Raw genomic sequence first — 15,619 nt, forward strand, 5'->3', positions numbered from 1 at the left:
TTTTTTTGAGACGGAGTCTCGCTCTGTCGCCCAGGCTGGAGTGCAGTGGCCGGATCTCAGCTCACTGCAAGCTCCGCCTCCTGGGTTCACGCCATTCTCCTGCCTCAGCCTCCCGAGTAGCTGGGTCTACAGATGCCCGCCACCTTGCCCGGCTAGTTTTTTGTATTTTTTTTAGTAGAGACGGGGTTTCACCGTGTTAGCCAGGATGGTCTTGATCTCCTGACCTCGTGATCCGCCCGTCTCGGCCTCCCAAAGTGCTGGGATTACAGGCGTGAGCCACTGCGCCCGGCCCGCAATTTCTTAAAACAAGACAACAATGAAGTTTGCTTCAGCAATCGACTCTTCCTTTCATGAAAGATTTCTCTGTAGTATGAGATGCTATTTGATAGCATTTACCTACCGTAGAACTTCCTTGAAAATTGGAGTCAGTTATCTCAAACACTGCTGCTGCTTTATCCACTAGTTCATATAATATTCAGAATTCTTTGTTGTCAGTTCAACAATGTTCACAACATCTTCACCAGGAATGGATTCCATCTCAAGAAACCACTTTCTTCACTCGTTCATGAGAAGCAACTCCACATTCACTCAAGTTTGATCTGAGATTGCAGCAATTCAGTCCCATCTTCAGGCTCCAGTTCTAATTCCAGTTCTCCTGCTCCTTCTGCCACATCTCTAGTGACTTCCTCCACTGAAGTTTGAACCCCTCAAAGTCACCCAAGGTAGTTAGAATAAACTTCTTCCAAATCCCTGTTAACACTGATATGCTGACCTCCTCTCATAACTCATCAAATGGTCTTAAGGGCAAGGAGAATAGGGAGTCCTTTTCAGAAGGTTTTCAATGTACTTTGTCCAGATCCATTGGAGGAATCACTGTCTATGGCAGCTATGGCCTTACAAAATGTATTTTTTTCTCTTTAGAGTTGGGGGTCTTGCTCCATTATTGCCCAGGTGAGAGTACAGTAAGATGCGAACATAGCTCCCAGGAACCTCAAACTGCCGGACTCAAGTGATCATCCCGCCTCAGACTCCTGTGATTACAGGCATACCTGGCCAACATGTATTTCTTTTCTTTTTTTTTTTTTTTTTGGAGATTGGAGATGGAGTTTGCTCTTGTTGCTCAGGCTGGAGTGCAATGGCATGATCTCGGCTCGCTGCAACCTCTGCCTCCCGGGTTCAAGCGATTCTCCTGTCTCAGCCTCCTGAGTAGCTGGGATTACAGGTGCCTGCCACCACGCCCGGCTAATTTTTGTGTCTTCAGTAAAGACTGGGTTTCCTCATATTGGGCAGGCTGGTCTCAAACTCCTGACCTCAGGTAATCTGCCCACCTTGGCCTCCCAAAGTGCTGGGATTATAGGCGTGAGCCACTCCGCGCAGCCCAAAATGTATTTCTTAAATAATAAGACTTGAAAGCTGAAATTACTCCTTGATCCATGGCTGCATAATGGAAATTGTGTTAGCAGGCATGAAAACAACAAGCTCCTTGTACCTCTCCATCAGAGCTCTTGGATGACTAGGCACTTTGCCAGTGAGCAGTCGTATTTTGAAAAGAACCTTTTTTGTTGAGCAGTAGATCTCTATATTGGGCTTAAAATTCAATAAACTGTTCTGTAAACAGATGTGCTGTCATCCAGGTTTTGTTGTTCCATGCATAGAGCACCGAAAGAGTAGATTCAGCACAATTCTTAAGGGCCCTAGGATTTGTGGAATGGTAGGTGAGCACTGGCTTCAGCTTATAGTCACCAGCTGCCTTAGCCCCTGACAAGAGTTATCCTGTTGTCTGAAGCTTTGAAGCCAGCCATTGACTTCTCTAGCTGTGGAAGTCCTAGATGGCATTTTCTTCCAATAGAAGGCTGTTTTGTCTACATGGAAAATCTGTTGCTTAGTGAAGCCACCTGCATCCGTGATCTTAGCTAGATCTTCTGGAGAACTTGCTGCAGCTTCTACATCGGCTTTGGCTGGTTCACCTTGCATTGTTATGTTATGGAGATGGCTTCTTTCCTTAAACCTCAGACAACTTCTGCTAGCTTCAAGCCTTCCTTCTGTGGTTTCCTCACCTCTCTGAGCCTTCGTAGAATTGAACAGAGTTGGGGCCTTGCTCTGGATTAGGCTTTGGCTTAGGAGAATGCTGTGGCTGGTTTGATCTTCTATGCAGACCATTAGAATTTTCTTCATATCGGCAATAAGGCTGTTTTGCTTTCTTATCATTCCTATGTTCACTGGAGCAGCACTTTTAATTTCCTTCAAAAATTGTTTCTTTACATTCACCACTTGGATAACTGTTTGCCACAAGAGGCCTAGCTTTCAGCCTGTCTTGGTTTTCAGCATGCCTTCCTCACCAAGCTTAGTCATTTCTAGCTTTTGATTTAAAGTGAAAGATGTACAACCCTTTCTTTCACTTGAACACTTAGAGGCCACTGTAGGGTTATTATTAATTGGCCTAATTTCAATATTGTTGTGTCTCAGGGAATAGGGAGGCCAGAGAAGAAGGAGAGAGATGAGGAAACCACTGGTCATTGGAGTAGTCAGAACACACAAAACATTTACCAGGCTCGCCACCTTATGTGGGCACAGTTCGTTGCACCTAAAACAATTTCAATAGTAGCATCACAGATCATTGATCACATATTGCCATTACAACTATAATAAAAATGAAAAGGTTTGAAACATTGAGAGAATTACCAAAATGAGACACAGAGACACAAAGGAAGCACATGCTGTTAAAAAAAAAAAATGGCACCAGTAGACCATGCTCAACAAGGTTGAGTTGCCACAAACCTTCAATTTGTTTAAAAAAAAAAAAAAAAAGGGAATATCTGCAAAGTGCAATAAAATAAGGTATGCCTGTATGTGCAAGGCTCGAAAACAAGCAGAAGTATACATTACATTGTTGAGAGACATAAATCTTTGCATTAATACTATGAAAGAAAATAGGCCAGGCACAGTGGCTCGAGCCAGTAATCCTAACCCTTTGGGAGACCAAGGTGGAAGAATTGCTTGAGGCCAAGAGTTCAAGACCAGCCTGGGCAACACAGTGAGACCCCCATAGCTACAAAAATGTTTTAAAAAATTAGCCAGGCACAGTGGTGCACACCAGTAGGCCCAGCCTCAGGAGACTGAGGTGGGAGGATTGCCTGAGGCTGCAGAGAGCTGTGATTGCACCACTGCACTTGGGTGAAAGAGTGCAAGACCCTGTTTCAAAAAACACACACGGCCGGGCGCGGTGGCTCAAGCCTGTTATCCCTGCACTTTGGGTGGCCGAGACAGGTGGATCACGAGGTCAGGAGATCAAGACCATCCCAGCTAACACGGTGACACCCCGTCTCTACTGAAAAATACAAAAAAACTGGCCAGGCGCGGTGGTGGGCGCCTGTAGCCCCAGCTACTCAGGAAGCTGAGGCAGGAGAATGGCATAAACCTGGGAGGCGGAGCTTGCAGTGAGCCGAGATCTGGCCACTGCACTCCAGCCTGGGTGACAGAGCGAGACTCCGTCTCAAAAAAAAACACACACACACACACACACACACAAGAGAAAACTGTTATAAAAAGGAACACAGTAAAATCTCTCAAACCTACCCAGGATCCCCTCTGTGGCTCCTTATGGAATAAATTCCACATGGGAAAAAAAGAGAAAATAATATACACAAAAATCAAGATAGTGATCAAATGACCTCTGGGTGGAAGAGAAGGTGAGCTATGAGGCAGCATAGAAGTTTTAGGGATGTTCTAGTTCTTAAGTTGAGTGGTAGCTATATGGAGATTTATCTTATTAGTCTTTAAATATGTATGTCATAAATGTGTTTTGCTATGCACAATATATCAAAGTAAAATTTTTTAGATGTGAACTGAGCCAAATAGCACTGGATTGAGGAGTAAATGAGCCAGAAGAGACGGTCGCTGGCAGCCCTCTGCCAGAATGTGGTGAGACAGGAAGGAATAGAGAGAGCTCCAGGGAGAAGTCCAGAGTGGGGTTTAATGAAAAGGAAGGAAGCATGCTTGTAAGTTGCAGAAAAAGAGCCTTCCAAAGAGGCAGAGGGTTATAGAAGGAATGGGGGGACTGATTTTTTTTTTCAGTGAGTGAAACAAAGAAGGGTCGTCTGGCCATACTTGAACTTAATCTTTAAAAAACAGAGATGCATCTCTAAAATGTTGTCCCCAAACGTGTGTCCTTGTCTGTGCTTCCAATAGCAAGAGTTGCCTTATTAAAGTTGCTGATTCCTGAAGAAAGATAAAACAGCGTTTCTCATTTGGATGTCATTTGAAATGTTTGTTTTTCCATTCAGGAGGCTTTGTGAGAGCTTGTCTTTCCCTTTGACCGGTTCTTATTCACTTGGTACCCACAGTTCTTACTCCTTTCCGAGCTTTAGTGCAGATAATTAAATATACTTTTTCCTAATTAATAAGGTGGTGAGTTTTCTTTCTCTTTACCACCCTGGTGTTTATGATAGCAAAATGTGTATATTTTAGTAGCTAACAAAGATTTAGGAGAATAGTGGAATTCATTTCCCTCTGGAAACAGGGCTTTGAGCACTAGCTAGCACAACATAAGGGCAATATACAGGTTTGTCACATAGAAATGTGAAACAGGCCAGGCATGGTTGCTCATGCCTGTCATCCCAGCACTTTGGGAGGCTGAGGAGGGAGGATCACTTGAGCCCAGGAGTTCAAGACCAGCCTGGGAAACATAGTCAGACCTCATCTTTGCAAAAAATTTTAAAAGTTAGCTAGGTGTGGTGCACATCTGTAGTCCCAGCTACTCAGGGGGCTGAGATAGGAGGATCAGTTGAGCCCAGGAGTTTGAGACTGCAGTGAGCTATGATCGTGCCATTGCACTCTAGCCTGAGTAACAGAGCAAGATTCTGTCTAAAAATAGAAGAAATATTAAATAAATAAGTGCATAGTAAAGTTCTAAATTGAGTCTTTGGAGATATTTCAATAACAGGAAAATTTAGAACAGTTTACCAGGAAAGTCTTTTCAATAATATTTCCTGTTTATGCAATAATATGTTATTAACAAGTCACTGTAAGCTATAAATATGTGTTTATTTCCTTTCGCATTCAGTGCAAGTATCAAGTACTCACACCCGGGAGAGACAGATGGCACCAGACTCCTGCTCATTTGTGACGTAGCCCTCGGAAAGTGTATGGACTTACACAAGAAGGACTTTTCCTTCACTGAAGCTCCACCAGGCTACGACAGTGTGCACGGAGTTTCACAAACAGCCTCTGTCACCACAGACTTTGAGGTATTTTTATATTAAGGAACAAGCAAAGAGGGTCTTGAATGCTCTAAGAGGAGCCTCAGTTTTTTGCTCCTGTTTTCATTAAATATGCTTAAGTTTAAATAACGGTTAAATATTTACTGTATGAATTCAACATTTTCTAAATTAGCAAACATGCTTTTATGAAAACATCTGCCAAAACAGATTTTTTGTTGCTATTGTTCTTAATCACCTACTGATTTTTGTTTGCTCTAGGATGATGAATTTGTTGTGTATAAAACCAATCAGGTTAAAATGAAATATATTATTAAATTTTCCATGCCTGGAGATCAAATAAAGGACTTTCATCCTAGTAATCGTACTGAATTAGAGGAATACAGACCTGAGTTTTCAGATTTTTCAAAGGTTGAAGGTAGGACAATTTTCTTGAATGCTGTTTTATGTTATTATGTTTATAGACCTCAAATGTTATATTTTCAATGGAATGTATATTTGCATTTGTTATATCTATGACCTCATCCATAAGTATTTCATTTCCTTTCAGTCTCAGAATAGTTTCCCACAAATTTCTCTCAGTGTTAACATCAGTGAAACTCCTCTGCCTAATATCAAAATAAAGCACTTAATTTTAAAATACATGTATTTCTTTCTTTTCTTTTCTTTTCTTTTCTTTTCTTTTCTTTTCTTTTCTTTTCTTTTCTTTTCTTTTCTTTTCTTTTCTTTGTTTTGAGACAAAGTCTCACTCTGTCCCCCAGGCTGGAGTACAGTGTGTGATCAAAGCGCATTGCAGTCTCAGACTCCTGGGTTCCAATGATCCTCCTGACTCAAGCTCCCAAGTAGTTAAGACTGCTCTCCATGACTTTTGTTTGTTTTTTTTTTTTTTTAGAGACAAGGTCTCACTGTGTTGCCTAGGCTGTCCTGAAATTCCTGGCCTCAAGCAATCCTCCTGCCTTGGTATCCCAAAGTGCTGGGATTACAGATATGAGCCACCATGGCCAGCCTCATTTCCTTTTTTATCTTGCATACATAAAAACCAGGATGCTTGAGGAAGGTTAAGCAATCTCAAAATTCCATGTGACTTTATTAACACACTGAAGTTGAGCTTATTCCCTTCAGGAATAGCCAAGGCTAAATCCTGTGGAACCTTGCTAAGATGTCATGGTGCAGAAAGTGTAATGGGGTGGGTAGAACAGACAGCAGAGCCACTGTAGAATCAGGAAGCCCGGGGTTTCAGTGTCGCCCTGCCGCCCTGCAGTCTTGAAACTGCATGACCTTTTGCGCTCCACCTTCTCTCCGATGGGAATGAGAGCAGTACCTGCATGACAGAATTGCTGTAAGGGCGGAAGGGGAAACTGGAGGCACTGAGTAAATTGTCATGCGTGGTGTACGTGTTAGCCGTAGTAGTGCCAGCATAAACTTCTCAGAGTATCATGAGCCCAAACAATGACGGTGTTAATTAGTAGGACTGGAAGAACACAGTAACATTTTTGACTGTGCTCAAATTATTTGTTGTCAGAAATGCATGTGTGTTCAGAGGTGACTCCAGTGTTTTCTCTGGGAGTCATTAAGGGAAACATCTGGCAAGACACTATGCATTTTTATTTCCTAACCTTATCTGTATGTTTGTACCACTTTAGAATAGGATGTGAACGTTTTTCAATATGTGCCGTAGGAGTTGATTCAGTCTTCCTTGGACTGAAAATCTATGTTGTTTCATGCCATCCCAAAATGCTTGTGTGGCACCATAAATAATAGTGACTGAGCCCTTCCACACTACAAGCCAGGGAATGCAGACACCTGGATTCAGGCTTCAGCCACACTTGACACAGTCTGAAGACCTCTGTGTATTTGTGTGTGTGTTTAAATGCATGTCAAGTAATGCTATGTTTTCAATAGGACACCCCAAAGTCTCTACATTCAAAAGGCAGAAGAGCACATGCCTGTAGTCCCAGATACTTGAGAGGCTGAGGCAGGAGGATTACTTGAGCATAAGAGTTCAAAACCAGCCTGGGCAACATAGTGAGACTCCCATCTCTACCAAAAAAAAAAAAAAAAAAAAGAAGAAAGAAGAAAAAGAATTTTAAGCAGAAGGGGTCTTTAAAAAAAAAAAAAAAAAAAAAAAAAAAAAAAAAAGGCAGGCCATGTATCGTGGCTCACACCCATAGTCCCAGCACTTTGGGAGGTCAAGGCAGGTAGATCCCTTGAGTCCAGGTGTTCGAGACCAGCCTGGGCAACATGGCTAAACCTTATCTCTATAAAACATACCAAAAATTTAGCTGGGCATGGTGGTGCATGCCTATAGTCCCAGCTACTCAGGAGGCTGAGACGGGAGGATCACCAGAGCCGGACAGGATGAGTCTGCTGTGAGCAGAGATTGTGCCACTGCACTCCCACCTGGGTAACAGAGTGAGACGCTGTCTCAAAAAAAAAAAAAAGAAGGCACCTCCCATTTTTCTAATGTGGGTTCACTTGCTTTTCAGAATTGGCTGTTGAAAATCATAAAATGCTATTTGTCCAATTTCCCTAAAATATAATGCATGAAGGTATGGAGAAGGAATAAAGATCAAGACAACAAACATAGACAGGGATGGTTTTGAAAGCTAATGGTAACATTTTTAACGTTTAGATTACCAGTTACCAGATGTCAAAACTTCCAGCAGCACCAAGGCCGGCCTCCAGGACGCCTCTGGGAACTTGGTTCCTCTGGAAGATGTCAACATCAAGGGTAGAATCATAGACACTGTAGCCCAGGTATGTTTTCTGTGGCTTTATGACACTTAAACTACATGGATGTAAACCATACATGAGAATTTGATTGCAGTTGCATGAGCTAAAGGGAATAGATACATTTCTAAAATTCATTTATTCAAAAGCTATTCACTGAGCACTCCGTGCCAGGGCCTAGCTAGGCTCTGAGCATCCAGCAATGCACAATACCAGAGCTCTGCCCTTGTGGAGCACACACTATGTGGGGGAATAGGCAGTAACCATGATGAAAGAATGAAACACATGACACGTTAGATGGTGACAGGGGCTGAAGAGAAAAATGAAAGCAGGAGGGGATAGGAGCTGTGAAAGACGGGGCCTTTGAACCTGTAAACAGAATGGCTGAGGAGGCCTCCCTGAGAAGGTGACACCTGCATACAGACCTGAAGGAAGTGGGGGCTAAACCGTGTGGACATCGGAGGATGCTTATTCCAGGCAGCGGCAACATCACATGCCAAGGCTCTGAGGTGGGAAGGAGGCGGATCTGGTCCAGGCACGCCAAGGAGACGCACTGTGGCTGCAGTGGGGTGGAAAGGGGAGACTGCATGAGGACTGAGTCAGAGAGGTGAGGGGCTCTCACATCAGCACACAGGTCATGCTGTCTTTGACTGTGAGTGAAATGGAAGCTTCTAGATGTTTGGCAGAGGAATGACATGAACAGACCTGTTTTAACTGGCTCACTCTGGCCACCATGTTGGGAACAGTAGGAAGAGGACCAGTGGGAGAACTGTTAGGTCATGTTCCCTGGAAAGCAGACTCTGGATGGAATTTGTTTTCAGGAAGCCTGTGGGAGCTGCACCTGTGAGGGAGTGAGGGAGGCAGGTTGTGGCCAAGGAGACAACAGAGTCCTCAGATGATCCTGGGGGAAGCTCTGGGCCAGAGTGGTCCTTGAGAGAAGGTCTGAATCAAGGCAAGAGGGCTGGGCTTTGTAGCCCCACTGGGGCCAGTCCTGGGATATGGGCTGCTCCAGGGAGGGGTCAGAACCTTGGCTAAGGCAGTTTGTCTTTGGCTGAGGATGGTTCCTGGGGAGGCGCCCCACAGCTGACACTCCTAGCAGTCTCAGTTCTGAAGGGGACACAGCGGGCGCAACGTCACATCACGTAGAGGAGATGATTGATTGACAATTCAGTTAAGGGACCTGGTGATGTGGAGAATAATGTGTGCAGTGGGGGTGTAGGAAGTGATGGAGTCTGCCAAGGCCTGAGGGCAGAGCCAGTCAGATTTGCTGATGGGGACAGGACACGAGAGAAAGACAGTGGTCCAGGATGACAGCAGGGTGTTTGCCCTGAATAACTAGAAGGATCATATTTGCATTTACTAGAACGGGCAAAGTCACAGGAGGGCAGGTTGGGGGCCAGCCGGAGTTTATCTTTGGCCAAGCAGGTCTTGTGACTACATAGGACCAGGGAGGAGACCCAAGCTGGACTTACAAGTGGGGAGTCAGCAGCATTCAGGTAGTGTTTAAAGTCATGAGCCCAGATTAAACACCCAGAGAATCAGTAGATAACAGAGGCCAACATGGAGAGGTAGGGGAGGAGACTGGGTCAGCCATGGAGACCAGGAGGGCGGCTGTGGAGACACACGAGGGCAGCTGAACAGGGAGGGGAGAAAAGGCTGCTGGTGGGTCTCATGAATAACAACCCAGCCCTGACCACTGGATTTAGCAATGAGACCATTGGATTTAGCAATGAGATTGTTTGCCTTTTGATGGTGTGGTGGGGATGAAAGGCTGATCAGAGTAAGTTCAAGACAGAATGGGAGGAAGAATTGGGAGACAGAGGGGAGATGAGACAGCAGCTGAAGAGCAGTGGGGGTTGAAGACGCAAGAAACACCACCATATGTGGGAGTCAGTGCAGGAGGGAAGCCTGGTGAGCTGGGAGAGGGGAATTGCTGGAACTGCTTCCTTCTCTACATCCTTCTCTATGTTTTATTGCATAAATAGGAAATATTGTTGAAAAGACTTTCCTGGTAAACCGTTCTGAATTTTACTTTTATCGAAATATCTCTGAAGACTCAATTTAGAACTTTATTATGCCCTTATTTATTTAACATTTCTATGTAATAAACATGTATATTGCCCTTATGTTGTGCCAGGCTGTGATCAAAGCACTTTCTTCCCAGAGAGAGATGAATTCTACTGTTCTCCCAAATCTTTGTTAGCTATTAAAATATAAACATTTTGCTATCATAAATACCAGGGTGGTGGCCGGGTGCGGTGGTTCATGCCTGTGATCCCAGGACGTTGGGAGGGAGGCCGAGGCAGGAGGATTGCTTCAGCTCAGGAGTTCCAGACCAGTCTGGGGAACATGGAGAAACCCCATCTCCACAAAAATTGGCTGAGCACAGTGGTGTACACCTGTAGCCCCATCTACTTGGGAGGTTGAGATGGGAGGATGACTTGCCATTACTAGAATGGGCAAAGTCACAGGAGGGCAGGTTGGAGGAGGTCGAGGTTGCAATGAGCCAAGATCGCACCACTGAACTCCAACCTGGGTGATAGAGGGAGACCCTGTCTCAAAACAACCAACCAACCAAAAAAACCAGGTTGTTGAAAGAGAAGAAACAAACCCTACCTTATTAAATTATCTTTATAGTGCTGTGAGTTTGGGAAAGTTACTTCTTTGCCACGTTTTCCTCATGTGTAAAATGGAAACAATAATACCTGCCCATCAGTGTTGTGGCTATTGGATCTAATAAATATAAAGGACTTAGGGCATTATTTTTACATGCAAAACAAAGTATAACTAGGTTACATGGAGAGGCGTGTGTGCTCCATGCCTTATTTGGGATTAGATAACTTGTACCATTTGTTATTTCAAACCCGAAGAGGCCTGTTCCCTGGGGAAGTTTGCCACAAAATAGCTCTCTATTTAGCAGTGACTTTCTCACTCATTTTATGATGAAACAGCCAGATTGTAGACTGAGCTTGAGTATCCAAGCAGAGGCTGGGGTGTAGATTCTTATATGTGCATGGCACATACATTTTGACCCTTCTTGGAATAAATTAATAATGTTAAGCTTAGTTACATAATGGGTTTATCTAATAGAAGAAAATTAAGATGTCAAAATTTGTTACATTATATTAGTTTCTGTTCTAAGGCCAGGTAAAAATACTTTTATTATCATTATCTAAAATTACTGACCTTTGTGAGTGCCTAGCCACACAGTGTGATATACAAAGAGGGTGCAGCTGACACAGGCCTGATGTCTGGGGACTCGTGCGCAAAGGCAGGTCTGCTAACTAGAACAGGCAGGACAGCTACTGCAAATGAAGAAACATCAGTCTCCACCAAGTACAATTAGATAGTGATCCTGATTATCAGACTCAGGGCAAGCATACGTGCCTTTGAGGGTTTGGTAAAACTGGGGAAATCCAAGAGAGGGTGAGAAGGAGTTCCATGCACAGTCAAGGGGACAGTGTCTGACATCCTCCCAGTGAGTGCTAGGTGGGCCCCAGTCCCGGTGCCTCCCCGCCAGGCACACTCTAACCATTCATTGCATGCAGCGTAGCCCAGATCACTGGGAAACTCCAGGACACACCTTTGCCTCATCTTGGGTGGCTAGCCAGACCGGGATTCCAGGAATCCTACCCACTGGCCAGCGAGGTGTTCGTTTGCAGGATGGCAGGAGATTCTGTCTCCAGGAGGGTGCTGACCTGCTGATGTGGGGAGACTCAAATTGCTTATATTAACAAGGACTCCTTGAACAATTTTGCCTGGCACCCTACACACCCTAGGGGCAGCCCAGCTTGCAGCAAATCCAGGTGTGGACAATGTTTTCAAATAAGTTAGATTTTCTTTTAGTTTTTCAGTTTTGTCTCTTCCCTGGATTATTGATTACAGATCATTAAATATTTTTGCCTTATTATTGTCACATGTTTAAAATCTTACTGTTTATTAATTTTCTGAGTTTTTTCTTAATTTTCAAATATTTAAAGACTCCCGCCTTTTCCTGAGTGAAGGAGTGATGAAAACAGTCTGTTGGAAAGATTAATTAGATAATACAGACAACAGAGAGGAGTAGAGAAGACTTGCTTCTGGAAGAACCAAGGCTTAGAGAGATGAGGAGCTAGATGAGGGCTGTATGGAGAGAGGGAAAGCCACAGAGAGGTCCCCAGGAGGAAATGCCAAGTCCTGAGAGCCGATAGGATAGAAGGACTATTCTGGAATCGTTTCCAGCCAACATGGCACTAAGGAGGCATCAAAGTCCACAACTCAAAAGGGGCAATTTTCCAGCCGTCTTAACAAGAGCTATATTGCTTGTGCTAAGTCAGTGTTGGTAAGACACACTTCAGGTGGCTTCTATTCCAGTCGGACATATATGAACCACCTAACCGTGGAACTGGTGCCTTTTATCACATGACACTGGCTCTCCATTGCAGAAGTGAAGCGAGGGTTGGGAATTTGAGGGACGTGATACAGATTCAAGGAAATTCAAATAAATATGCAAAATCATTTTCATTCGTCCTTGTTCCTGCACATGTAGTCCATGTGGTCTCATCAGATGTATGGCTTTTTTTCTTCTTCAGGTCATTGTTTTTCAGACATACACAAATAAAAGTTATGTGCCCATTGAGGCAAAATACATCTTTCCTTTGGATGACAAGGCCGCTGTGTGTGGCTTTGAAGCCTTCATCAATGGAAAGCACATAGTTGGAGAGGTAAGGCGAGAAGATGCATCGTGCCCGCTCTCTGCTTTCAAAGTCGGCTTCCATTTCCCAGAATCTTTGTTTTCAGAGTCCCCATGGCTATAAGCTTGAGTAGCAGCCTTATCATAGAACAAGAATATTCTTTGAAGAACCAGTTCTTGCACAGTGAGCCTCCCTTAAACATCCCTCCCTGATGAAGGGTTTCTACCCCTATCTGTCCAGTCTTTGTCTTCAGTGTCTTGCACATTCTTTGCCTTGGCATACAGTGCCAAGAGTGATTTCAGCATGAAAAGTTTAAGAGGGCTGGGTGCGGTGGCTCATGCCTGTAATCCCAGCACTTTGGGAGACTGAGGCAGGCAGATCACTTGAGGTCAGGGATTCGATGTGAAATGAAAGCTATTATAACTTTCTAAAAAAATAAAGAAACAACAGTTGATTAATTCTTTGTTTATTGTAAGGATTAGTGCACAGTTAAAATTATAAACTACAATTTCCCAAATTTAAAGTAATTATGTTTTGTTCCACATAAACTCCCAACCAAAAAAAATTTTTTTCACTGTTGATTCTGAAATGTTTTGATCACAACTGAAGGAGACTTCTCTTTAGCTGGCCTTTCCTGGTTCAAGTTCTTACCAGAACATTTCGATGATCACTTTATTTAAGTTTCCATTCACCTTAGACTCAGTTTTAGTTTTGCCTGAGTTTTAATAAACATTGATGTTGTTTTCTTCGTTAAAGTCTGAAGTCACTCTTCATGTAAGGAATGATTTAAAAATCATCTTTTCCAGATTAAAGAGAAGGAAGAAGCCCAGCGAGAGTACCGAGAAGCCGTGACCCAGGGCCATGGCGCTTACCTGATGAGTCAGGATGCTCCGGTATGGCTTGGTGTGCATGCCATGTGCATACAGGAAAGGGAAAGAGAGTTAGAACAGGATTTGAAATATGAAATTCATGCTAGAGGCTGAGATAATTTACACTGCTGTAGGCCCCAGAGTTTCACTTGCTCTAAGTAAGGGGAAGCCATGCCAGTCAGACCCATTTGACTTACCTGAACCAAGGAGGAAACGGTATCAATAGTTCCAGACAAACAGGAAGAGCTAGGCCTGTCATTGGGAACCAAGTTTTCCATAAGGAATGATAGAGAAAACGATAACATTTGAGGTATATAACTTTCATCTTCTGATAAGAGTGTGATACATTGGCCGGGCGCAATGGCTCACGCCTTAATCCCAGCACTTAGGGAGGCTGAGGCAGGCGGATCACCTGAGGGCAGGAATTCGAGACCAGCCCGGCCAACTTGGTGAAACTCCATCTTACTAAAAATATAAAAATTAGCTGGGCGTGGTGGCAGGCACCTGTAGTCCCAGCTACTGGAGAGGCTACAGCAGGAGAATTGCTGGAACCCGCGGGGCAGAGGTTGCAGTGAGCTAAAATTGCACCATTGCACTCCAGCCTGGGCGACAAGAGGGAAACTCCGCCTCAAAAAAAAAGAAGAGTGTGATATATTTACAGTTTTCCTGGAAGTAACCTCACCCAGCAGATGGTCCAATCATAAAGCAGGGAGGCATTTCTGCCGGATCCTGCTTGGGCCCAGTTCCTGTGCTTTTAGGTGATTCGCTTTAGCAGGGACGTGACCTGGACAGCGTGGACGCGGGAACAGCTGGCAGGTCGACTGGACTACTTTTCTTCAATATCAGGTGTTTTCACGAGGCCTCTGGCAGGTGCTAGACTGCGTGTAGTCAGCGTCTAACTCTAGTGCAGGTATTTTAGTTGCTTTTGCAGATGGGGCCATATGTTTGAGTATCGCCTCCGAGGGTGACACATGGCCATGGTGTTTTGAAAATTTAATGTTTGCTGGGGCTAGGGGCACATTCAAGATTAATATAGATCTAAGGGGTAAATTATTGGTCTTGACATCTAAGATATCCACTTGCAGGATGGGAATAGGCAATGAAGAGGTGATGATTGAACAGTTAACAGTGCTAGCTCTATGTATGGCCAAACTGTGTGTATAGAAGCCCGGGGTTCATTTGAGAGGCTGCCACTTAATATTATCAGGTTGTCCTCCTATGTGAGTTGGTAAATGTTTCCTCCTAAATACTTACACATTTCCCTAGGAATATGGTCCACAGGAAAACAGTCTTCACGAGAGATACTACCTGCGGGTAAAGTCCGATCAGAACTATTGCTAACCCAAACCTTCAGGTCTCCCAGAATGTGTTTGACATCTTGTGACTATAATGTTCTCATATCATAATATATGGTGTTCATGTGTTGTTATATAAATACCATATATGCCAGGTGCATAACAATACCACGTGTTGTTACATAAACACCTGTAATCCCAGCACTTTGGGAGGCCAAGGCGGGAGGATCACTTGAGTCCAGGAGTTTGAGACTGCAGTGAGCTGATAACACCACTACACACCAACCTGGGCAACAGAGCAAGATCCTGTCTCTACACAAACAGTCTTAGCTTAGGAATCCCTCCATCTAAGCTTTTCCTGCCTTCCCCCCAGGAAAGACCCGTGGCTTCATTTTCCCATGGCCACCTGGACATATTTGTCTTAAAACTCTTAATATACTGTTTGTAAAGATAGAGGTCTAGCTTGTAATCCCCAATATTTAAGTGTGGAAGTAACAGAAAAGGATACTTAATGGTAAAATAAAGAGAAAATTGTGGTGCCGAAACCAAGGATGAAGGCAGTGCCCGCCTAGGACGACTTGTGTCCTCCTCATTGCCAGATTAAATGGCAATGTGTCCAAGACTTCAATTTATATGACCATTTGATGATTTTCTCCTTTTCAAAACATCTAGACTGACTTGTCACCATAACCCTATACTATCTAGATAGCATACTGTTGAATTTTGCTGCTTTATCCAATCTGATAGTTTCTGCACTTTGTATTGTTTAGGTCATTTTATGTAATACAATTACTAATCTGGTCGGATTTATATCTAAATTATATATATATTTATAT

The 15,619-nt window shown here is 43.8% G+C and overlaps 1 protein-coding gene across 1 annotated transcript in view; it reads left to right on the plus strand.

Annotated features, from left to right (window-relative positions):
• PARP4 (poly(ADP-ribose) polymerase family member 4) overlaps positions 1-15,619 on the plus strand; it is a 94,972-nt gene that overhangs the window by 28,396 nt on the left and 50,957 nt on the right. The window contains exons 13-17 of the mRNA XM_017852323.1: positions 5,063-5,246; positions 5,478-5,634; positions 7,849-7,973; positions 12,518-12,649; positions 13,426-13,512. Coding sequence (XP_017707812.1) covers positions 5,063-5,246; positions 5,478-5,634; positions 7,849-7,973; positions 12,518-12,649; positions 13,426-13,512 — 685 coding nt within the window. The remainder of the gene's footprint in view (positions 1-5,062; positions 5,247-5,477; positions 5,635-7,848; positions 7,974-12,517; positions 12,650-13,425; positions 13,513-15,619) is intronic.

The sequence above is a fragment of the Rhinopithecus bieti genome, unplaced genomic scaffold, assembly GCF_001698545.2.
Source record: "Rhinopithecus bieti isolate Rb0 unplaced genomic scaffold, ASM169854v2 scaffold_2247, whole genome shotgun sequence".
NCBI classification, from domain to species: Eukaryota; Metazoa; Chordata; class Mammalia; order Primates; family Cercopithecidae; genus Rhinopithecus; species Rhinopithecus bieti.